The sequence below is a fragment of the Bombus vancouverensis genome, chromosome 12 (genome assembly GCF_051014615.1).
Source record: "Bombus vancouverensis nearcticus chromosome 12, iyBomVanc1_principal, whole genome shotgun sequence".
Taxonomy (NCBI): Eukaryota; Metazoa; Arthropoda; class Insecta; order Hymenoptera; family Apidae; genus Bombus; species Bombus vancouverensis.
Window position 1 is genome coordinate 4264511 of NC_134922.1, and position 25236 is coordinate 4289746.

At 30.3% G+C, this 25236-nt stretch overlaps 6 protein-coding genes across 13 annotated transcripts; 3 read left to right on the forward strand and 3 right to left on the reverse strand.

Annotated features, from left to right (window-relative positions):
- Positions 1 to 327: 327 nt before the first annotated feature.
- Positions 328 to 6717, forward strand: Grip163 (gamma-tubulin complex component 6). Of its 4 annotated transcripts, none has more exons than XM_076623357.1 (15): positions 328 to 1084; positions 1175 to 1389; positions 1475 to 1710; positions 1796 to 1925; positions 2047 to 2406; positions 2565 to 2675; positions 2764 to 2934; positions 3008 to 3306; positions 3465 to 3684; positions 3768 to 3999; positions 4066 to 4288; positions 4371 to 5715; positions 5837 to 6046; positions 6113 to 6285; positions 6364 to 6717. In XM_076623357.1, the coding sequence occupies exons 1-15, from the start codon at positions 856 to 858 to the stop codon at positions 6686 to 6688; spliced, it is 4479 nt and encodes a 1492-aa protein (XP_076479472.1). In that variant the 5' UTR covers positions 328 to 855; the 3' UTR covers positions 6689 to 6717. The 4 variants fall into 4 exon arrangements, with proteins under 4 accessions (XP_076479472.1, XP_033197750.2, XP_076479473.1 ...); XM_033341859.2 differs by having other exon boundaries at positions 4087 to 4288; XM_076623358.1 differs by having other exon boundaries at positions 2047 to 2367.
- Positions 6718 to 6921: 204 nt separating this feature from the next.
- On the reverse strand, positions 6922 to 11413 carry IleRS-m (Isoleucyl-tRNA synthetase, mitochondrial). Of its 3 annotated transcripts, none has more exons than XM_076623360.1 (16): positions 11274 to 11413; positions 10855 to 11201; positions 10662 to 10784; positions 10440 to 10590; positions 10101 to 10305; positions 9718 to 10022; positions 9441 to 9607; positions 9094 to 9330; positions 8830 to 9002; positions 8599 to 8737; positions 8365 to 8522; positions 8151 to 8294; positions 7881 to 8091; positions 7551 to 7803; positions 7283 to 7464; positions 6922 to 7171 (listed from the first exon to the last, which is right to left on the reverse strand). In XM_076623360.1, exons 2-16 carry the CDS (start codon positions 11062 to 11064, stop codon positions 6938 to 6940), a joined length of 2892 nt encoding a protein of 963 aa, XP_076479475.1. In that variant the 5' UTR covers positions 11065 to 11201; positions 11274 to 11413; the 3' UTR covers positions 6922 to 6937. The 3 variants fall into 3 exon arrangements, with proteins under 3 accessions (XP_076479475.1, XP_076479476.1, XP_033197752.2); XM_076623361.1 differs by having other exon boundaries at positions 10855 to 11033; positions 11274 to 11404; XM_033341861.2 differs by lacking the exon at positions 11274 to 11413 and having other exon boundaries at positions 10855 to 11255.
- A 157-nt stretch (positions 11414 to 11570) lies between these two features.
- Positions 11571 to 14626, forward strand: LOC117160833 (uncharacterized). The gene is made up of 3 exons (XM_033341869.2): positions 11571 to 11903; positions 12494 to 12653; positions 12726 to 14626. Exons 1-3 carry the CDS (start codon positions 11571 to 11573, stop codon positions 12797 to 12799), a joined length of 567 nt encoding a protein of 188 aa, XP_033197760.1. The 3' UTR covers positions 12800 to 14626.
- Positions 13607 to 16042, reverse strand: Rpn5 (regulatory particle non-ATPase 5). Its single transcript, XM_033341868.2, has 8 exons — positions 15803 to 16042; positions 15564 to 15720; positions 15236 to 15472; positions 15051 to 15155; positions 14793 to 14974; positions 14491 to 14715; positions 14234 to 14390; positions 13607 to 14151 (listed from the first exon to the last, which is right to left on the reverse strand). The coding sequence occupies exons 2-8, from the start codon at positions 15684 to 15686 to the stop codon at positions 13861 to 13863; spliced, it is 1320 nt and encodes a 439-aa protein (XP_033197759.1). The 5' UTR covers positions 15687 to 15720; positions 15803 to 16042; the 3' UTR covers positions 13607 to 13860.
- A 143-nt stretch (positions 16043 to 16185) lies between these two features.
- Positions 16186 to 17701, forward strand: Atg12 (Autophagy-related 12). The gene is made up of 3 exons (XM_033341871.2): positions 16186 to 17015; positions 17123 to 17259; positions 17339 to 17701. Exons 1-3 carry the CDS (start codon positions 16853 to 16855, stop codon positions 17459 to 17461), a joined length of 423 nt encoding a protein of 140 aa, XP_033197762.1. The 5' UTR covers positions 16186 to 16852; the 3' UTR covers positions 17462 to 17701.
- Positions 17702 to 18068: 367 nt separating this feature from the next.
- Positions 18069 to 24238, reverse strand: LOC117160830 (cilia- and flagella-associated protein 52). Of its 3 annotated transcripts, none has more exons than XM_033341862.2 (10): positions 24053 to 24238; positions 23466 to 23665; positions 23026 to 23203; positions 22206 to 22455; positions 21786 to 22062; positions 21293 to 21465; positions 20361 to 20509; positions 19827 to 19972; positions 19566 to 19717; positions 18069 to 18639 (listed from the first exon to the last, which is right to left on the reverse strand). In XM_033341862.2, the coding sequence occupies exons 1-10, from the start codon at positions 24096 to 24098 to the stop codon at positions 18144 to 18146; spliced, it is 2067 nt and encodes a 688-aa protein (XP_033197753.2). In that variant the 5' UTR covers positions 24099 to 24238; the 3' UTR covers positions 18069 to 18143. The 3 variants fall into 3 exon arrangements, with proteins under 3 accessions (XP_033197753.2, XP_076479477.1, XP_076479478.1); XM_076623362.1 differs by lacking the exon at positions 24053 to 24238 and adding an exon at positions 23737 to 23860; XM_076623363.1 differs by lacking the exons at positions 23026 to 23203; positions 23466 to 23665; positions 24053 to 24238 and adding an exon at positions 22648 to 22696.
- Positions 24239 to 25236: the final 998 nt, after the last annotated feature.

Below are 25236 nucleotides of genomic sequence, written 5' to 3' on the forward strand. Positions count from 1 at the left end.
TACTTTCTTATGGAAAAGATAGCATCCATATTGATTGAATCAATATTGATGAACCAAATGAAATGAATGGATAAAAATATACATACATATGTATGCGGTAATATACGAAACGAAATTTGTACAATCAACTTATATATATATAGCTGATATCACACTATTGTTTTTTTCTGATTGATCCGTAAAACGATATTTAGTATTAAAAATACAAATTTTTCTACATTTCCTAGAAATTAATTGATACATATTTGTTTATTATATTTCCTCTATGTTCTTTTTATTTAGCTTCTCGTATTTTTTTCTAGTTCTTTTCTACTGGTTCACATCGTAAAATCTATTCAAACTAAATATAAGCGTAACTTTTCTTCTAAAAATATTGTATTTTCTGCTTATTCTCAATTCGAAAGATAGGGACTAAATACCACGTGATGTAACGCGCGTTGTATTCTTCGATTTGAAAATGAAGTAACGTTAGGGTATCAAATAAAGCAGTCTTTAATATGGTTGTTGAGGTTAATGACGTATAATTCGAATTTGTCGATTTACTTTGATAGAAGTTAGTAACATCTACAAACATTGTTATAGTAGGGTCAAAACATCAATTATGATACAAATGACGTTTTGATGTTAATTTGAATTTAGCTAATGCGCATATATTGGAAAATATGTTAAATACAACGTATCCTTATGTGCTTATTTGTACTTGTATAACAATAACTAAGAATGAACAAGCAAAAAACACAACATATGTGAAAAACTATGAATGAGTATTATCGTTGTATTATATCAAACGATTCTGTTTGTTAACCAACAGTGATACAATTATTTGTCTGTGTTATACAATTTGGACGTGCAGTCATGAACGTTCAAGAATACGTTTGTGCCAATGACAAAATCAGTGACCGTTATAACGACGATGTTTATGGTCTCGTAACTCAATTGAGTAGGAACATATTACAGGCATATCGATCCTCCCACCGAAATGTACAGTTTACTTATGATCATGATATCAAAATAATTAAACACCTTCGAATCAAAGCTTTTGAAATATTACTGAAAAAATGTGATCGTTTGATCCCTAGCCAAGGTGATGTTAATACCTGATTATGCTAGATGTGTTTCATATATTTATTTAACTTTCAATTCAGCCTTTCTTTAATCTCATTCATATCCACAGATTATGAAGCACTTCAAAAAATAGATCCACTTTTAGAACTACAAAAGCATGCTTTTGCATTGAAATTGAAATTAAACCATTCATACAATGCTAGGATGATAGAACATTTGTTGGAAAATCTTGAAGAATTCCCATGTGGTGAACTACCAGTATTTTCTATTTTGCAGCTACTAATGCAATTAAAAAATTGTAACATTAATCCTGAGCCATTAACGGTAGGATTTAAGCTTTTGTATTTGGAAAGAAGATGGATTTTTAGAATTTCATAAATGTATTAATGCATTTTATTACAATCTGTAGAATATATTTTATTTCGACAAAGCAAATCCTGCTTTTCCTGAAATCACATACAATAATAATAAAATACCGCCATTCCAAATATACCCAATGGAATGTTTCATATCATCGGATAAATTTGAGGCAACACTCGAAAGATATCCAGTTAAAAGAATTGCACCTACAAATATTATGAATGAATTCAATTTTTTGGATAATTCAATAAAGTCCAAAGCCATAGTTGGGGTTGAATCCATTGAGTAAATTATATAAATAATATTTTATCCTTATTTTCAAGTAGTCTTGTTGTATATATATATATATATGTGTGTGTGTTTTTTTCAGCATGTCTACTACATGCGATTTTATGTCCAATCATATATTTGATAAAATATCATCACATATGCTTTTATACCCAAACCAACAGTATACAATAAATTCAGAGCTTAATATACATATTTTACAAAATAATATGGTAAGATATAGATTTAAACTTTGTATTAAATATATGTTATGCAACAATTTAAGCTAAATATGAATTTTTAGATAAATGATGAATCTGTTTAAAATTTTTCTTCGGATGATTTATTTTGTAGATTGGAAGCAAGTGCGAAAATATATGCAGCTTTCCTGTGGAAAAAGGAGACACAACAAATTATTTGTATCTCCCTTTTATGCAGACAAATACAGATGAAAACGGAAGTATTATAGATACATGGAAAGTTTTAGATCAAAGTGTTAGCAATGAATCAGATAATACTATGAACGTTTGGAGTCATATATGGGATCAAATCAGTGTTACTAATACTCTACCAACTGTAAATCATCAAACATGGGAATGCTTTGGAGAGATACAATCTATTAAAGAATTGATGTTTATAACAGATACTCCAATTGCAGCAATACATCTAGAAAAAGTTAAGCAAATGAATGATTTATTTATAATCTCAGAAGAAGTAAGTAAATGTTATAAAACATACACATTGAATGTAATATAAATTATTTTCAGTATATAAATCCAAATATTCATTTTATCTTCAATAATTATTTCTTAAGTAAAATATATATTCAAGCATTTTGTTACTAATCATGTATTTCTTGTTTTTTCTTGTAGTTAATGAATTCTTCGCTTCTTTTGGAACAAGTGTCAACCAAAGAATTTATATGTGATGTAAAATCAATGTTGCTGGGAATAGAATCAAATTCCTTTGAGTATAGATGTGCTGTACGTGTTTTTATTAATTTTAATGTGAAGCAACAAAAAATATTTTAAAAAAATTCGTTTTTTAAATTATTTATAAACAATTTTTTAGACAGGATTTATCTTACGAAGAAACATTAGTGTATATGGTATAAGTCCAGAATCAATAAAGAAGATTTGTCAGGAAGCTATTAATTGGGGTAATTGTTTTAAATTCTTGTGGAATCTAATTACGCACAAATCACAAGGTAACAAATTACCACAAGAAGGACTAATATTTAAGGTTTGTAACAAAATTGGATACAAAATTTAAAAAGCAAATAGACTGTAACATTTATACTATTATTATTTTATAGGCTCTATGTACAAATATCAAAGAATTATTGCTTTACTATCAAGCAGCACTAATAAGAATTTTTACACATGAAAAAGAATCAGAGGGAGTATTAAAAATATTTCAAAAAGTACGTTCTGTGGCTAAATTAATCACTAAAGTTGCTAAAGTTTGTGAACCTTACAAAGAAAATCAGTACATGTCCCGAGAAGGAAGTAGCATTCTTACTAGAATTTATAATGAAGCAATTAAAGTGACAGATGCCAAAATTGCTTTGGTATTTTATTCATTATTAAAATCTTGCTGTGAAGTTTATTTTCGGTACGTATTATAGAATATAATAAAAATGGTGTATCCGCGACACCAAGTGTTTTTCTATCGTCTTTATTACCATTTATCTGTATATTTTACTTCATTATGTAATCCGTTTACTTGCGAACATGGAATGTTGGATAGTATAATTAAATTGATTGCAACAGATTTTTACAGAAATGGATATTTGAAGGTATATGCGACGATATATATGGAGAATTTATGATAAAAACGCGTCCACAATATTTACGTAATAGAAGTCATAAATTTTGGACGAAAAGTTTTAGCATTTGCAATGATGAGGTGCCAGGTTTTTTGAATGATCTAGCTGAATCAATACTTCAATGTGGCAAAACAGTAAGACTTCTAAGAACTTGCGACTCCAAAGTAAGCATACTTGATATATCATATTGTAGTTAACTCTACTACAGACAGCGTATTGTACTGATCTCTGTATCATGAGAATTTAGAATCCAGTATGCCGTGTCTGTGTAACTGAGCAACCAGAAATAAAAGTTTGCTTAAGCATAATGTCGTTACACGAGCAGTCATCAAGATATCGAGAATATGAAAAGAAAGGTCAAGCTGCACTTGGTTCGGTACTTTCTCTTTCCACAGCTATCTTAAACCAGAAGCAGTTAGAAAAAGAAATGTCAAAAATAACTATACTTTCAGAACGTGATACATTATTGAAACTTCGTGGTAAGTGTACTTTTATTAGTAACTAAATTTATCTATAAGTAGATGCATTGTTGCTATGAACGTTAGTTGTCACAAAATTATTAGAAGACAAGGAAGAACCAGGGGACACAGTAACAACAGTGACACGAGTAAAACAAAATATTTTAACAAGTCCACAAGAACAAGTACTTACAAATAACTTACAATCAAATAAGGCTGAAGAAATTGAGTTATCAAACAAGATACAATTAGAAATCGAACAAGATAAAGAAGAAAGTAGAATAAAGGAAAGATCGAAATCCTTAGAACGGTATTAAAAATTAATAATTTGCTATATTATTAATATTCAAATCAAATTAAAAGTATAACATTATAATTTTAAACACTTACAGGACAATTGTTTGGAATTATTATGAAGGTTTAGCTAATGATATTAATAAACGATGTATTCGTTCACAATGGCGGAAGAAAAGAATGAAATTGTATAACGAAAGAGTGGATACATTAAGTAGAGCAAACCAAGAATCAAGGAACGAGTTTTTAAAAAAAACTGAAGGACATAATTGTGCAATAACTTCAGATTTTTTTTTAATTGAAACTCCAATCTCACTTGAAGATGAAAATAAGAATTATACGAATACATCTTATCAAACATCAAATGTAATGTCAATACCGTCTACTCAAATTAATCAAGATTCAAGGCAAAGTTCTTCACTTGAAAATTACGCACATAAGAGAATAATAACCAACAATAATGAGAAACACGAATTTCATAATTTCGAACATCTAGAAAGACTAAATACGAATCCGACCTCAAAAGTTTCGTCAAATAAAAATACAACAAATAAGCAAATGAATGAGATTTTAGAATGCCTATTAGTTCATCGCACACAGTCATCAGTAACAGAAAGACCCACTCTTTTAAACGTTATGAAAATCGATAATATTACAGAATCTCAAATTGACGGCGTATGCATGCGACCATTAGATTATAATATGACGCCAAATAACAACGAACTTGATATACGTCAAATCGAATTTACCTCTGTTACGCATGAAACAAATGAAACGGGTACTCGTTGCTCTCAAATTATAGCCATCACAAATAAAGAAAATGACTTAGAAACACCGATGTCATGTACAACGGATAATTTTACTACTTCATCAGTACAGAGCCCCATTTCAACATATAATTTAGAAGACCCATCTCCTTCGGAAATTTCATCTACAATAATATCATCGAGTTCGACTCAGTTAATTACGAAATCATCTCTTGCCATGAAAGGAGATTCAACATTTTCTGATTTATTTGAATTGGCTCGTGATGAAAAAAGTAATAATGCATCGTCAGTAGCTCCTTTGAGTATTACCGATGTCGAGATAATTGATCATATTTCTCTTCAGGCCTATTTAGAAAAGTCGATTCGCATTCCTCTCAACGTACAGAGCCGTCTCGTTAACAATGCTATTATCAAATACTTTTTGGAAGAAAACAACTTGCTCTCACATTTGCATAGTTTACGTAGTTATTTCTTTTTGCTAAATGGGGAATTTGCAAAGAGCTTAACAGATTCCCTGTATTCTCGTTTATATGAAATCTCAATACCTATCGAACTATTTAATTCCGCTACTTTGACTAATCTTCTAGAACGAGCACTCGTTAATTCGTTTAACAATGTTTATATTAATTCGGAACTTCTCAATCTCTCAGCAACGGACACACCAGCTCAATTACACGTAAATTTTTTATCTTACTCTGTCCTTCTTGTTATAAAATTATACTTTTTGGATATATATCGCAAAGTTTCATTTTCTTCAACGAAATCAATACATCTTACTTATGATGAAATCTTTACAGATATCAGATCCAGCTGCATTGGATTGTCTTACTCTCAACTATAAGATAAATTGGCCACTTAATATTATACTTGATGAGACAGTCATGCAACAATACAGTAAAGTATTTAAATTTCTAATAACAAGCGGTCGAGTTTCATGGGTGTTGCAAGAGGACTTTAATATTATGAAAAGAGAACGAAAAGCAATTACATCAGAACAGTATCATAAGGTATCATCACATCTTATGATTTTTTTTAGAAGTTCTAATGCAATTATTAATCTTAATTTGTTTTAGCTGCAGTTATATAGGCATTCAATGACACAATTTATGAATGCGTTGCATAATTATCTAACGTGTAGCGTGTTACACGCAAGTTGGGCTGAATTTGAAAAAGATCTGGAACATTCTTTAACTGTAGATCAAATTTATATGGCACATGTAAACTATATAAAACGCATATTATCAAGGTATTTTCTCTGAATTAAAGCGAAAAATATATACGAATGTAAAATGTATTAATTATTTTTAATGATTATTCTTTCCAGATGTATGCTGAATAGTCGTGGAGAAAAAGTACGCGTATGTTTAACCAATATATTTAAAGTCATTTTGAAATTTCATAACAGAATAAGATCTCAAAACTGGGTAATGAAATCTACAGGATACGTACATCCTAATTTTAAAAAACTGGAACAAATGTATCAAGCATTCTTTGAGTTACGAGCATATATGTCGCACGTTGCGTTTAAGTTAGCCACTAGCGGATACCAACCGCATTTAATGCATTTCCTAAATGCTCTTAATATAAATCCACTGTATGATTTAACCGCTAAAAGTTGTCGTAACACTGTAGGCTCTGCAGAGCCTTAATATAATACTATACAGCTTCTTTCCTTTCATTTCAAATTTAAGAATTTACTATGCCAATATCCTCACTGCTGTAATCTTTACATTTTTTGTTCTTCTCAAAGTTATTGTACATACAAATAATTAACAACAAACAAAAGATTTTTCATAAGTTTTTGAAATATATTCATAAGAGATTAATGATTGCTTTTGTTATCAGAATTGGAAAGAGTAAGGATAAATCATATGAAACAGCATTTTCGATAAAAATTATTACACAGCCGCAATCAATGGTTTATTTTTAGTAAGTACATTAACACAACGTGGACATAGATTATCTTCCTGACTTTCAGGATATCTCCTACAACGTTCGCACAACTTCTCCTGGATGTCGTATAGTTGGATTTGTGTTTCATTGATAGTATGATTTTCAATTAATGTAACCGACGAGAGTTGTAATATTTCACATAATTCAGACATTGATGGTTTTTGCTGGTCGTGAAGAAGCTACGTAAATAGAGAAAGTATAAGTCAGTGCACACATTCATATAATATCGAGTGTTCACTCAATAATATACAAAACATAACTTTAGTTTCTTTTGTATAAATAATACTCACAGAAAGCAAAACAAAATCATCTTTTGTAGCTTCTATAACGCCATATAATTTCCATGTAGTTTTATCAGCGACTTTTAAAACATTCTTTCTCAATCGAATTGCCGCATCTATGTATTGTGCGATTTTTGAATCATTCCATGACTCTGATATTTTATATTGCGTACAGTGCAATGGTATCGATGCTGTACATTATAATTAAGATTAAATTTAATTAATAAAAAAGTGTCTTGAAATCTCATATTTCTCATAGAAAAGGACTATAACATACTGATATTTTCGGGATGATATAGCCATGCTTCTTCTGCTAGATGAGGTAGAATTGGTGCAATAGATCTGATAAGAACATTCAGAATTTCTTTTATAACTTGCACAGCTGCAGTGCGCATCGAAGATGTTACCTCGTCACAATAAAGTCTATCTTTTATTATAGTACAGTAAAGACCTGATACATCATTTGTTATAAAATGCATAGTCGTTTTACCCGCATGATGATACTCATAGTTGTTATAATGTTGCTGCATCTAATGACATATTAGTTTGTAATATAATAATACAGTAATATGTTTAATTTCCTAATTGAAGAATAAGATCAAATTACCTGTTTATTATACGAATATAATAAGTACAACATGTATTTATCAATAATTCGATATTCAGGTTTGCAATTTATACCCGGATGATGATGTAAAGTACCCAGAAGGAAGCGCAGTATTAAACGAAGTTTGTTAACGCATGTTTTACATTCATCGAGTAAATTTTTTGAAACCAGCACTTGTGTATGTTGGGAACTGTGATTAGCTACCCACCATCTAGATGAAATGAAATTATTAATATGTTACCATTATACTATAAAATTAAATTTTAATACCTTAAAACATCGACACCGTACGCTGGATTTTTCTTCAAATTAGATCCACCTAGCAAAATTTCTTCTGGATTTATTACATTTCCTATTGATTTTGACATTTTTAAGCCTTTTTCATCGACTGCAAATCCATGTACAAATAAATCACTAAACAATAAAAAAATGCGTTTACATTGATACAGCCATTTTTTAAACATTTTATATTCGTTTTATTTACCTATAAGGTGGACATCCCTGTAAAGCTACAGATGTTATTAGGGATGATTGGAACCAACCATTGAATTGATCATATCCTTCTAAATAAAGATTTGCTTTTTTGTCTGGTAAAACCATTGACCATGAAATTCCGCTATCGAACCAAATGTCCATGATATCCTAAGAAGGATTTATGTTAATGAATGATATATTGAAACTTTACTTTCTTCAATCTTGAAAATTTAATGAAATTTACATTTCCTTTTACTATATCGTTCGGATCAATATTCAATTTTTTAATTATGTCTAATCCTATTAAATCTCTTACAGAATATTCCCACCAGCAATCAGTACCATATCGATCTATCGAATCGCATAAACGTTCAACTAATTCTCTAAAATGGAAAAATATAAAGAACAATAAGTAAAAGTGTATACTGTAAAGCCAGTATACTATAAATAACTATATATATATACACGTACTTACTTATTCGTAAATGCTAAGCCTGTTGTTTTGCTATATATTACAGGTATGGGTGTTCCCCAAGAACGTTGTCGCGAAATACACCAATACGGTCGATTTCTTATTCCAGCAAGTAAAGCATTCATAAAAGATGTACGATTACATTTAGGATATACATTCACATTCGCAAAGTTCTCCTTATGAAAATAATAAAGGGAACATACCCCTCGTTTTAGCGAAATTTTTTGATAATTTATCATAGAAAAATGTTGCAAAATGCTGACTTACAATAATTTTTTCCCTGATAGTATTTATATTAATGAACCATTGATGACTAGCACGAATAAGAACTGGTTGTTTTGTTCGCCAATCATACGGATAACTGTGTGTTAATGTTTCCACATGCAATATATCTCGAGCCAGGAGATTCATCACTTTATCAACTCCCTCTGTTAATACTTCTAATCCATAAAATTCTGGCCCAGCCTCTTCAGTGTACAGACCTTTAGAGTCTACCATGGATAACTATAGCATACCCCACGGCATTATTAAATATTGATATTATATTTAGAATAATATCTAACATTGATATTATACTAATACTATTCGTTACAAACAAGAAAAAATTAGCTTACAATGGGAATTTTATTTTTGAGTGCAACTAGAAAATCTTCTGGACCATGTGCAGGAGCAGTATGAACTAAACCTGTTCCCTCATTTGTCGTAACGTGACTTGCAGCTAATAAAGGGCATTTTTGTTCAGTGAAAGGATGAAAGTACGTGCTGCCCTCCAATTCTTTGCCTAATAAAACATATATTATCTACTTGTCTCCCTAACTCATCTATGTTAAATTTGAAATAAAAAAATGACAAGTAATATTTAAAAAATACTAATTAACTTTTCGAATTTACCTTCGAAGGATACTATTGGTTTCAAAGGACCAATCTTTGATTCAGTAGCTCCTAATAGTTCTTTAGCAACAATATATAAGTCTTTTTTATCATCTTCAGCAAGACAATATGTAGCATCTGAAGAGAAAGATATAGCTTGGTTAGCCACTAAACTCCATGATGTAGTGGTCCATATTAATGCATATACAGCATGATTTTTAAATGATTTTAATCTTTCTGGAATATCATTAATGCGTAGACGAACAGTCACAGCTTTACTTTGATGCTGTTGATTGTATTCTAATTCAGATTCAGCTAATGCTGTTCTATAATATAAGATATAAAGATAAAATTGTAAACTTCTAAAAAACTGAAATTAAGTTATTCCGTCTTGAATATTTTACCTTGAAGAAGGAGACCAATAAACTGGCATGAAATCTCTAAATATAATATCTTTCTCATACAATTTTATAAATTGATGAAGTTCATTTTTCATATATGATGAGTGACTGGTAAAATAACATTCAGATTCACTCCAATTGGCTGTCACACCCCATGACTGAAAAGCTTGTTTCTGTCTAGCAATAGCTTCTTCAGCATAATTACGGGCTGAATGTACATAAAAAAAGAAAAAAGTAATAATACAATAAATAGAAAGATTTAATATTAAATATTGATTATATATCATATCATATGAACTAATAATGGAAGAAATTTATGATCTAAAAACCTATAAATTATACCTTTTTTCCTAATCTCTAAAGGATCATTTTCACTTTCATAACCTTTAATAGCCTTTAACTCAATTGGTAATCCATGACAATCCCAACCGGGTACATAATGAATTCGATTTCCATTCATAATCTTATGTCTTAATGTTACATCCTTCAAAATCTGTAAGAATCCATTAAAACAGCTAGAGAAATGCATAATCTAGAAAAGGAATTATTGCAAAAAAACAAAACCTTATTGATAACATGTCCCATATGAGGAATTCCATTTGCATAAGGAGGCCCATCGTGTAAAACAAAATCTGGCCCTGAAAGATTTTTCTTTTGCCACTCGTACAATTCAGAAAAACCACACTTCTATAATGATATAATTAGAAGAATAAATATTTAAATAAACAATAGAATACTTAAGAATATAATGACTTACTTCAGTTAAGCGTTTATCTGCCTCTATTCGTGCTTTCCCATTAAGTTGTACAGGAAATTCGGTTCGTGGAAGCAGAACAGTTTCTGTATATTTTTGTTGTCCTTTTGATGTAATTTTGGTATTTTTCTTAACACTACCGGCTACTTCGTCACTTGTTTTCCTTAGAACTTGATTTGTAACTAATGTTCGGTTAATAAGTAATCTGTACATATCTACTGAATTTTATTTTGTAGATACAATCATATATTTCGTTAGATAAATACTGCTTTTCTTGAACATTCAAATCAGATCACTAACTTTCGATGTATATTATTATAAACATTTTTAATTGTAAAGATATGATTTTTCTGATAAAAAATAGACGAGACACGTAATATTAAACTGAATACCATTTAATTATTCTTATTATTATTACATACCCGGTATCGCCAACATACATAAGGAACGGAATGTATTCTCAGTTATTAAGATTAATACCTGCTCTATTATTTTCCCTTAAGTACTAAAATGACTTTTATTTTATTATTTTTGTTTCTACGTGATTAGAATTTAATATTCGCTAGAAGTAAAGTTTCGGAGAAATTTTCGAAAGAGAAAGTAATATTTTCAAGTGCAGAACGCAAGGGATTTAAGTGTAACATAGGTAGGTTAGTTCGTTCTGGTTTGTCCCCGGCCGATCCAATTTCAATCTTGCGTTTGGTTATTATTAATGGAATATGGCTACGGTTTTCGAAAGTTCGTTCTTATCGAATAGAGCACATCGTGTTGAGGAACGATATGAAGAATCGGCAAACACTTTTGGCAAATGTGACTGTACTAGCTATAGCTATCTTGCATTGAGCGTTATTCTGTTTATGATTGGGACAGCTATTACTATTTTTTCTTTGGACGATATCGTAGGCGGACACATATTTTTTAAACTTGGTCACATGTGGCTTATTGGTCCAATATTTATTTGTTCTGGACTAATGGTAGCTGTCAAATGTATGCTTTACCTGCGACGAAAGTCCGTTATACAGATGATATTTCATCAACGACAATTGTTCAGAGTAAGTAACTGTTCTTTTCCAATTTTTTTGATATTTGAATAGTTTTTGATTAATTAATTTCATACGTCCTTGATTTTTATAACATTCACATAAATTATACGTTATATATTATTAGCTATGTCATAAAGCAATTATTAGAAAAGTACCGATTCTCGAAAAGTATATATTGTGTATGTTTGCACGTTTTGCACAATTTTCGATGTGTGATCAAATAAAGATCATCCGAATATTAAAATACATACAAAATAGTAAATACATTTGGGTTACAAATGTAGTTAAGATATACAATCGGTGACAAAAATAAATGGATAAGTAGTGGAGATGGGCACCAATGAAGTTTCGTTAGATACGGTTTCTTTACACGAAAATGTAAATATTAATTTCAATTATTCAATAAATAATGTACATACGTTACGGATATATAATGAATAAAACTTAAATATATAACACTTATACATTCAATTAAACTTCATTGATACGTATACTTCCATTACCTGCCAAATTATTTTTATCTTCAAATGTATTAAATTCAATGAAAATAAACAAATTTATTGGTGAATAGTTCAAAATTATTTAATCGTTGAATATAGCATTTACAGGAATTGAGCGGTGCTCGTGGTATCGAACGTATTGACATACAAACTCCAGGTCCACCCTCTTACGAAGCAATCGCTCAAGAAATTTGCAATGAATTACCTCCGCCTTCTTATGCAGAGGCAGTAGCGCTTGTACGCAAAACTATCGAAAGCAGTAAGAATCTTTCGTTCTCTTATAAAAGTTTATTATTAACACTATAGCGTTTGTCTTTCTTTTACACTTTAGATACCAAATCAAATAGTGCAAGTGTTTCTTGCGATAGCATCGCTATTGACCAAAACGTCAGGTGTAAACCTTGAAACGATATCTTTTTTCGATTGAAAGACGGTCGCAACAAAAACTGTAAATTATACTTTTGAATTATGAACTATTGTTCATTTTTATTATATACGTTTATTACATTGAACGTACTTTTTTTATTACAAAAGAAATATTATCGCACGTTCTACCCGTTAAGGGTTAAAGGGGAAAGAAGGGTGTACTCGATACTCATTGTCTGTTATTTTATCAGAATGTCGGTATCAGCAAAATGTCGGATAACTGTTTGATGAATAAAATGCAATTCGCACAATAGTCCAATTGATAAGAGAATATTTCTATAAGTGAAATATTCGAGTTATTATATGTAGAAATTTAATTCAATGAGATCACTATATATAAGTTTTTTTTTTTTACTATATAAATCTTTTGTGAACATAATACAAATTATATATATATAAATTTTTACACTATCTTTTATGTATAATATAACGAATTTTACAAATTGAGAAGAAGTTACAATAGCGTGATAGATATTATTTGTTAAAACATATTCATACAATGTTAAAAATATGACGAATAACATGGTCATAAGTATTATTGAAACCTATAATGGACAATAATAAAATATTGCCGCAATTTGGGGAAGTTGTTTTATCCTACAAATTATTTATTTGAACTTGATACTCGCAGAAAAAACTGGCGTATTTTTGTGTATTGGACGGTTATAATAAATAATGAAAACGAGAAGAAGATATTGAATTTTACTGTTAATAAAATTTGTAAGAGCAATTTGAATGTACATTTACGATGTATTACTTAATGAAAAAGCGAATAAAAAAAAGATGTTTTATACTTCGCATAATGTTTATTTTACGATCTAGTACACGCGTTAAAAACAGATTGAAAGGAGCTCGTTAAATGCTTTCTTTAGGTCGCACATACAAGCTGTATAATTGTTTATGTGTAATAGTTTCGTACAAATAATTTTTATAAAGGATCTAGTAAAGAAGAAATTTGAAGAAAAAGAGAGTATAGTGTAAAGAAAGGAGGGAAAAAGAGGCAAAGAATAAGGGAGAAAGAGAAAGGAGAAATTCATCTTTCAGGATTGAGCTACGGCCAACATTTCTTCTTGGTGAATAAGATGAGTTGTGTGATTGACAAGGCTCATTAATTTTGATAAAGATGCAGCCCAGGCATCCAAAAGAGCAGCTGGTTCTTGGGTTCCTGTGAAACGAACTACACCGGCTGGTCGATCTGTACGAGCATTTATCACGCCAGTTTCTACTAAACTGCATAGACATGCTTCAGTTTCTTCAACTGGTAAATCCAATAATTCTGCCATGCGAGTTAGTGTAATTTTTGTGTAATATTTTGCCATAATCCTAATGTTCTAAACGTTAAAGGAGATAGAATAAATATTCAATGCAAATACGTCAATATGAAATGAAACGATTCTGAGGTTTCAAACTCACATGTTCAACGACGCGATTTCGGAGATCAGCCCATCGCTTACGACCTTCTTCAGTCCAAGTACTAAAAACTTCCGTAGCTTTAAGGTCTTTTTCATAAATTTCACACAGTCCTGACCATTTTATTAGTTCTGGATTTACAAAAAGACGTAACAGTTCTCTAAAAAAAATTAAGCAAATAAAAACTGACTGTCAGTATAGAAAATAGAAGGTTCTATGCACATATTTAAATATTTTTGTCAAAAGCAAACAAGTAATACTTGTATGTTGGTATTTCATCTAGAAGCTTGTCATTAAGCAGCCTATGGGTCAAATCAGCTTGTTCTGGTTCATGTGGTGCAAGTACAAGATAAAGAACAGCACGTGAAAGAGCGGCGTGTCTTTTTTCAGGATCATCTCTAATAGCTGGAGTTTCCAACACTGCTCGATTATGTCTACATAATTCTAAATGCCAGCCTTCATGCCGGGCCAATTCCATCATTAGACTGAAATAAACAAAATTTTTTAAGCAATAAGTTTCAGTTTCATACTCGTTTAGATAGTTTAATAATAGTATACTTACTCATAATATTTCAATTTGAGAGTCTGAGTTTCTTCATCATTTTCATCACTAAAGAATTTAACATTAATTTTCTTTGCTATTATTTGTGTACGCATAAAATCTTTTTTTGCTAAACATAATCGCATTTGCTCTAGGATAAGAGATGCTTTCTCCAAACGTGACATGGTACCATATGTTTCAACCTAGAACAGGTGGTATAGTATGATATTATTATGTTTCAATGTTTAATTGTCTAATATGTTTCTGAGAAATTCATACCTGTAATTCCAGCATAACAGCTGCTGCACCTGAGATATCTCCATCCTCTTCTTTGATTTTTGCCAAGCGATGGGTAAGCCTTGCTCTTTCAACTTCTACGTATATCTTCAACAACAGAATTATATTGATTTTTCAGAATGTTTAAAAATACAACTTAAAACAATCACAGGGCTCAAATCCTTTACCTTTCCTTCAGTTACAGTGCGCAATGTCTCTATTAACTTTATTTTGGTCTCTTTATCAGGCATTTTATCTACGTAGGTGCAACATTCCTGAACCATTTTTGTAACAGCTCGTTTTAACTGAGAACGTCTTTTGGACAACAACACTATATGTTCATTTAGAACAGCCCAGTTCTTTGCTTCTAAACAAATTTGAACAATAGCCACAAGGATCCGTGATGTAGATGTCATATCTGCACTCTAAAAAATACCCAGCATTATTTTCATTATTTGCATACTATAATCAAACATGATTATATAGTTACATATAGTAATATTTTAAAAGCTTAACTGTTCGTGTTAATTTTTCTAATGCTAATAATTGATCCAAAGCATCATGTAGCTTTCCTTCATGTGCTAGTTTTTTACATTCTGGTATTTTTATATCGCAGTTGCTGCTATAATCCACCTCCATTTTCACAATTTTATTACAATTCAAATCTCTCGACCTTTATTCAAAGAGGATCATCAATTAAATAATTTAACATTAGAAGTATAAATATATTAGATATGTAAAAATATTAATCTTACCTTGATTGAAATATCAATTCCTCCAACTATTCCAACAAAACCGACACGGTTAATTTTAGCAAATAATCGCTCTTTATTTAAAGTTTTATATATTTTCTTTTTATTTATCTCTCTTTATCCAAATATACTAGAGGGGTATCTTTACATATAATTTTATATGTATAATTCACATAAATCTAATATTATTCCACATGACTCAAAACTGATTGTCATCCACCATTTGTAAAATAGCACTAACAAATGTTAAACTTAAACGAACTCGAACTCATAGGTATATTTCTATAGGGACTGCTGCTTTAGTCCAAGATCATGATCTCACACTGCTAGTAATTATGGCGCCACGTGTATGGGAAGTCATTCACTCTTTTCATTTACTGTGAAAATATATTTTTTTTCCACAGTAATTATATAGGAAAAATAAAATAATAGCAAGAGTAGTTCAGTATTGATATTATACTTTATTAGGACTAGAAAATAAAATAATTTGTTGTTTCGAATTCGTCCCCAAAACATAAGATTATTTTAAAGCTTCACGCACTTGTCTTAACATCAATGTAAATCGCAATTACTTATCATGAGATTCGAATTTCCCTAGATGCAGTACAAATATGACAACATTCAATTTTTGATACCAGCATATTAGCAAATATTAGTGTTCTAATTTGCTGAAATTATTAAGAAAAGACAATACTAAGAAACGATACGTTTGCCTTAATATATTTGTCTTATACACATATTTATTTTGATAAAGAATTAATATATCATGGATCTGAGTCCCTGTGTGACATACCAAAGTGAATATTTATAAAATCCAATAAAAATTATTAAGTCTGTGAAACATGTTTTGTGCATGAAAATTATTCATTTCACTGAAATAATTTAAGATAACGTTAAGACATTTACTTTTTACTCGATTGAAGATTGCCTTTATGTAATTTATCTTTTATGGCAATTTTATACTTTATTTCAATCTTGCATAGTTTGGTTAGGTCCCAATGACACGATCTTTCTTTCTTGACAAACGTTTAAAATTGTAATCAAACATACATAATGTCCGAGAAGGAAGGAAATGATGTGACTATAACTGAAAAATCTGAGGAAATGGGAGAAACTTTAACAAATGAAGATACGCCTGCTAATCTTGAAACAATACCTTCGGAAACACCATTAGTACGAAATGGAGTTCAAGTTGCTTCAAAGGATAGAGCAAAAAGTAAAAGACTTGCTATTTGCAGAGGAGATATAATATTAAATTTAAACTTAACAAGCTCAGAGTCAGTGCAAAATGATTATCTTATTTGTATTTGACCAATTTTTCAGTTGATATTTTGTTGAAAGCAACTGGGAACGCACCGATAATGAAACAAAAGAAATGGTCTGTCAGTCAAGATTATTGCATTGGTCGAATTTCCGATTTTATCAGAAGATACCTTAAATTAGATTCGAATGAAAAACTGGTAAGTGTTAAGTAAGGGTTATATCTATTCTAGAATTTGTAATGTTTTACATATATAAATACATTTTTTCCTTTGCTAGTTTCTTTATGTAAATCAAACATTTGCGCCTGCACCAGATCAGGTAGTAAAAAACTTGTATGATTGTTATGGTGCAGATGGAAAATTAATACTTCACTATTGTAAAAGCCAAGCTTGGGGTTAAGTGTTGTTTCGAAATACAATAATTTTATGAATTATCACATAAATGTATTACAATCATTTTAATACTTTCATCATCATTTACTTTCTTAGCTATTATATATAAACTCTATTTAATAAGTATTCAATGAGTATTTCAAATTTAATCATGGGATAATATAACAGATTTCATGAAATATCAGAAAATAAGGTGAAGATACTGTAAAATATTGATTATAACTGTTACTATAAATATAGAAAATGATCTATTTTTGTTATTTGCTTCCTAATCCTTTTTGTTTCCTCTTTCTTGTTGAAAAATAATTATACAAAAAATAAGGATAATAAAATAAGTTAAAAAAAATAAGTTAAATAAGGAATAGATGATTTATTCTTAAAAAAGAACATTTATAAAAAAAATTGTTCTTTCTCTCTATCATCATTTGTATGCATTGAATCGTTTTGTACTAACAGGTTTTATGTGAAATACGATTTGGTTTATGGTAGTGTAGAACAATTCAATGATATTGTTCACACAAAGAAGTGAAATATTTCGCTTTAAAAATAAGATATAATCGAATCTTTTACGTGATTATGTGAATCTTTCTGTGTGGAATCATAGTCATCGAATCTATCGACAATTAATTTTGATTTATTGTGAGATATTCGAGTAATTGGTGAATGTGTATTGCAGTTTATGTAGTGTATTATTTACAATTTGGTTCACACATGTCGTCCGTTTTCGATGGGCAAGGTACTGATGCTGGTTCTAGCGTGTGTTGTTTGGTATCGTCTTTAATCGGTGTAATCGATGATTCCGAAAAGGGGTATTCCCAAAGCATTATAGCACCGTCTGCACTTGCCGTAACAATAAATTTATTGTTTGGAGCAAAGACACAACGAGTAACAGCAGCAGCGTGTGCAAGACCCAAACGAATAGTACTAGCGGTACGATATTCCCATAGTTTTACAATAGAATCTTCTGATCCAGTGAGAAAATATTGTCCGTCATGACTAATACTTATAGTATTTAAGGTCCCCGCCATCGAACCTTCAATTTCCCGAACCAATGAACCATCCAATGTTTCCCAATAAGCTATTTTGCGATCTGTACCACATGTTAAAATTTGAACGCCGGTAGGAACAAAACATGTTGCCATATACATTGTGCTTCCACTCAGCATGAACTTCCTCGTGAAATTTCTACAGAAAAAAATGAGTAAAATCGCGTATTGTAATAATAGTTATAAGAGTTATCATAATTTGAATTCTTTGTTAATGTTGAAGTCTTTTGTGTACAGGGTGTATAAAAAGTGTAAAATTTATTGTAGTGTGATTCTACACTCCAGGATCGGCGAAGATTTGTAAAAAAAGTTCGTGCAAAATTGACCTTAAGCATGATTTTTAAGGTCAACATTTTTTTGGTTACACAGTGGTACTCCACCTCGCCATAGCTGATCGGTATACCAATTTTTAAACAAAATCTTTTGAACAAGACGGATAGGACATAGACCTGTTCTTCACATACGGCCTCCTTGTTCATAAGATTTGACGGCAACGGATCTTTTTCTTTTAACGGATTACGTCCGTTACAACTTACGTAAACAACTACAACATCCGATTCAATGTGGTTTTTGTCATACAGAATCAATACATAATCGTGGGGAGGAACTGACGGAGATATAGAAATGCAAGTTCGGGGCTATTTAAATAGACAGTAAGAGAAAAAGAAATAAAGGAAGATATAGAATATATAATGGTGAATCTAGAGCATCTACGTGTAACAGTAGGTGCTATGCTTTGGTGGTATATCACTGTAGTATGTAAGCACATTGTGAATAAAGCTGGTTTAAGAATTTTAAAACTTTAACATTTTTTTCCGGGAGAAGAAGTTATTTGCGACCCATGGTTCCTTTGAAATTTTTGTTGTTTGCGACGAATAGAATGTGCTACAATAAAAAAGGCTTTGACCTTGACAATCATACTCAGTCAATTTTGCATGAACCTTTTTTTACTTACTTTTTATACACTCTGTACATTAGTTCACAATCTTTTGATTAAATTGTACCAAGTATCCAAATATGCATGATAGTTTAGGTTTATAATTTTTATGGTTGCCGGATTATTACCTTAAATCCCATAATATACATGTACCATCTGTGCTAGAACTGATCAAACTCTTGTTATCAGGTGAAACGTGTAATGACGTTATTGGACCTCTGTGTTCTTTTAGGACTTGCAATAAATGTCGTAATTCAGATTTTGCATTCCATATTCGCACCTAAACGAAGGTGTGCGTTTCAATAAACCGAAATTGAAACATTGCTCCAACAAAGAACAACAATGAGCATTCTAATTCGAAAATTTAAGGGGGTATAAAGTTTGTATACCTGTCCATCACAACCACCGCTAATCAGTTTATCGTCATCTTTGGTAATAGTGATTGTTGACACAGATTTTGTGTGAGCGCAATTAATTTCGAATAGTAGTTTTCCGCCATTCAAAGCAAATCCTCTTATCGTGCCATCGTTCCAAGCTTCCTCCAATAGATTAACGCAAATTAAATTATGCACGATACGTGGCAACGTACAGTAATGAACAAAAATATTGGCAGAAATCGAATTTTCCTGTGAAATCTTATGAAATCTGAATTTTAATTACCTACTGTATAATCGATACAACAGTCGTTCCAGAACTGTTTTAGAAATAAATAACAATATTTTGTAAATAAATAAAAAGCGATATAACAAATCGTAACCGAAACAGAAATTTTAATTCCTTATAAGAATTATGCTGCTTCTCATATTTTATAAAAAAGTTGAGTAAAGGATCGTATTTTGTACAAATTCACCTAGAGTACAAGTTCACGAAATGAGTTTGTCTGCGTCAATACTTTTGTTCGTCACTGTATGCTATTAACTTACCCGATATTATAGAACCACCATTACTATTGAAACATATACTGGAACAAGTAAAATTTGACACGGTGATTCGGAGTAATTCTTTTTGGGTGGCCAACTTCCATATTCGTATGTCATTTTTACTAGCGGTTGCAAATATCTCTGAACTATTGCTACAAAAATAATAGGATTTTTATGCACTTTATTTCCTCTTTGTATTTTTTATAAAATACAGATGAGATGATTTAAAACCAAAGAGATGGTTCACTATGGCATTAAAAAATAAGGTCCATATAATGTAAATAATCCCAAGTTGTATAAAAGTATCATTTAGAGGCTATAAAAATTAACTGCTAAGGGAACTATATAAGTAAATTGAAGGCAAATGGACGCAAGCGATTTTTTCTGCGATATAACTGTAGTATAAATTCAACCTACTATTAGTGACAAGACACTGTTGTTGTGTGTGCATTATTAGACTTTATTTTTACCTCGTAAAATGTTATAGATTGTTTATCTTCTGCTGTAATAGATTATTGTCGAATATGACAGGTTGTAAAGATAAGCCCAATGCAAATCTAAAACTATCTCAGTTATTTATATCTGCAATAAACACATTTTCTAGCATTAGCACGGTTTTAGAATATGTTGCTTCGCATTTTACGTCACTTTTTTTTCAGAACGTTGCTTATGAAAAAGTTATTGATATTAAAATGGTGTAAGTTGTTTCCCCAAATCTCTATACTCAAACTAAAAGATGAAACTCATTAAAAATTTGTGTATATGTCAAACAAAGAATATGATTTAATTTTTATAGACACCTCATCTGCAACTTTTTAATATTTCTGAATTGTAAGTATAATTTGCTCGACATAAGGAAAGTATCAGTTACATCCCTGCGGTTTTAAGTATCTCAAATAAAAGTAGTTTGTTAAATGTGGAAACAAATGATTTACCTTGGAAATGCTAAATCATATATCGAACTGGTGTGACAAGTGACGATTAAACGCATCTGAAAGCTTGATAATTCGATCTCATAAATCTCACATAATGCGGTTCCTACTAATACCAAATTATTTTGATAGCGGATCATGGACGTTACCATGGCACACACATTCGTTGTGCGATACTATGCAACAAAGAAAATTATTTTTTTAAATATTGTTATTTGTTGTGCTCTGTTGTGGTTTCTTGATATAGAGAATTCATATTAGATATTGCATATGACGTAGACACAATGGTAATGAATGCATTAAGAATAAGATACAATAATATACATGCGGTAGCGGATGTGGAATGATTGAAACCAATATAACCAATAAATAGAATTTAAATATTGAAGTTGCCTCCTTATTGCTGTAAAGCCTTAAATTTTTATTTTACATATGGTACATACATATACACAAGAAAATATAATATACATGTTTGTGAGAAATTATGTATACTCACTGCTACTATAGCGGGTATGATTAGTGACTTGTTCGTTTTATTTGCATTAAGTTTTGAGTCTTCCCTTATTTCAATTAATTCGACTGTTCCATCGCCAGTACCTACGATTAACTTGTCTTTCTTTAAAAGCAACAAGTTTTTCACACCACCTGGATATACTTTTATGTGAAGTCCATTTGCGTTCCTCATGCGTGCTCCCTTGTTCGTTGGTATCTTCGAGTAACATCCTATCATTACGGGATATTTAGTTCCTTCCTCGGATTCTTCTATGTTTAGCCTATTCGAAAGAAACAAAACTTTTCAATTATTTTATGGGCAAAGGTAAAGAAAGGCAATTAATCATTCTCTAGTTAAAACTTAACACGCCTCTCAGGTGCAAAAGGTTAAAATTATTATCATCGATATCATCAAACGAGTAACCTTGCTTTTATGATATCGCCAGATGTTGTTCCGCAATAAACATTTTCATCGTTCTCATCTATAACTGCACAGTTAATCGAACGTTTGATCTTTCCAACTTTTATATCTGTCCCATATAACTTTTGATCCTTTGAGTTGATACGCCATAATTTAAGATTCCTGTCGCCGCCAGTGATAAAACTTGTTTTACAAATGTTAGCTCGTGCAATTATTATAATATTTCCACATGTTTCGTTTCCAGCAGAAGTACCTGTACAATGTGTAACAGTATAATATGAGTACCACTCACAGAACTTACGGACATAAATTATCTCATTAAAGACGTAAGTGCGTTAACGCTTTTTTCGGTTAATTTAGATACTTCAATTCTGTTTGCAAGATTACAGTTATGAAAGATTTTTTCAAAATTTGCTTCATATTTTATTTATCACTATTTCTTCACCTAGATTTATCATGCTATGAAGCTTAAAGAAATTGGAGTATTATTAAGCACAGTAATAAAAATTATTTTTTTTTTATAATTGTAAAAATATTTTTTGTGGCTTTGATTTATGTAATGAACTTTTATACCTGTAATTCTAATATATTTGTAATATCTTATTGCTAAGTATCTATTATTCAAATGTATTTTTTACCTTGAGGAAGTAATATAGATATGTGCTTTAGTTACGTTTTATGATAATGTTGTATTTACATAACTTTTATCTATTTCTTTGCTGTTTAATCTTTGATGTGTTAAAATACATATATACATATGTAGAAACAGAAAGAGAGAGAGAGAGAGAGAGAGAGAGAGAGAGGGAGAGAGGGAGATATCTACCACAAAGAGGAGTTCCATTTTCAATATCCCATATTATGATACGACCATCATCTCTGCCTCCGAGACTAATAAGATACTGTCCATTTTCCGTAAAACACACGTCTTCGACTCTAACTTTGTGCATTTCATAGTTAGATTTCATTTTACGATTTCTATAATCCCATATTATAACCATTGCCTTGAATAAAGTATTCGATCTCTCTTAGTTAATTTTGAAGTTAATGAAATTGATACATTGTAAATTTTTATACTTCTATGGAAAATATAAAGATGTAAAAATAGTATGCATATATATAATATGCAAAGTACATAAACTATTACATATATTTCTATCTAGATTTATTATATTTAAAGAAATATATGAATATAAAAAAATACTAATTTACACAAATATCCGCAGTCTGGAAATTAACTATTCAATCCAGTTTAAACGAATCTACCTTAAAACCATGATGGTTTATTTGGCCGGAAGCTATCAGATCGCCTGAAGATGAAATACATAAAGCGGAAACGAAATTCTTATGTCCAGTAAGAAAGAATTGTTCACCCGTTTTTACATGTTTGATAGTAATTTTGTTACCCATTGGATACACAAGGTGTTCTCCATCAGGATGTAATCGTAAACCGTTTCTTATTACACCTACAAATAAACATGATATTCAGACTGTAATTTTTATGGTAAATGAAAGAATAATGTTCGTGATATATTACCAAACACAAACTCTAGACCTTCATAAACGATAAATGACACAAAAATATCATAGCAAATAGCAGAAGCAAGCTTAAAACATATACATATATCTATTTCTTTTATATGCATATATACACGTATAAAGTTTTTGGATTACATGACACTGTGACAAATGTGATCAGTCAATTTTATTACATATATTGTGTATATGAGTGTATGCGGGTGTGTTTACACATATGCTGTACATACATATATACTATATGATTATGATAAAGTTCTTTTTATATTGGAAATTCAATAAATTCTCATTATTGCGAAATGATTGTAATTACTAACCGTCAAATGCTATTATTCCGAATATTTCAAGTTCTTTTAGGGACATAATGAAATATAATATTATAATAACTCGAGTCGACTTTTATTATAATCAACTGATAGCTTGTAATACACGAACTCTTCCTAACAGCATAAGAATTGCGTCGCCATGGCAATCACAACAGGTGTAAGTAATAACGAATATCGAAATAGTTATCAATGAACATAACTAATACGTACTATACATATAATTACAGTTTATAGTAAAAGAAATAAGACGTAAGAGGTAAAATTAAAAAAAAGATAGATGGAAATTTAAGAAAAAACACGTTTAAAAAGTAGTGAATAAAATTTTCAGTTTTTAATTTTTCATCGCCGCTGTTGTCTTCATGATTACTTTTTATAATTTGATGATATTCTTATTAATGAAAATAACAAAAGTTGGTAATATCGAAAACTAGCATGGAAAAATATCGATAATAGAATCACAGATGGACTACTGAACAGACGTGACATCTTACGGCTTGCGGAACTTTGCGTTAGATGTTTTGAAATATATACTAATCGTTCAAAATTTGAAACAAATCTGAAAATGTACATATTCTCTGCAAACATATATTTAGTAAAAAACTATTACAGTCAGTCAGACCATTATAATCAGACCATCTTTTAGAATAATATGTAAAATAGTATTTTGCCTTTATTGGTAATTGGTAAAATATCGTTTCTGAAGGTAATATTGTACACTCAATACATCCTTATTTGCCCGTTATTATTATAATTAGTTTCGTAATTTCTTGGTATTTGATTTTTTCCTTCTTGAAAAAACCTAGTGATGAAATTGCAGTTAATGGTAAGAATATTCCAGAATTATTGCGATATTTATACGATAATGATCCGTAAATTAAAAATATTACCATAGAAGTAAAAATATATAAAACAATTTTTTTTAAAGTATAATACGTTGATTCTGTCATCTATTCCAGGTGAAAGACTCTTTATTTGGTTGGTTTTTTGTCCCTAAAAGACAGTCTAAAACTCTAAGTGAAAATGAAAACTTTAACCGATACACATTGTTACATGCAAATAGCCATACTTAAAAAGAAAATAAATTTAGTTTGCAAATATTATGGAAAGGAAACATTTGATATTACACTGAATTGTAATAATAAAAAATAAACTGCAAAGGGATTGAATTCGATTCA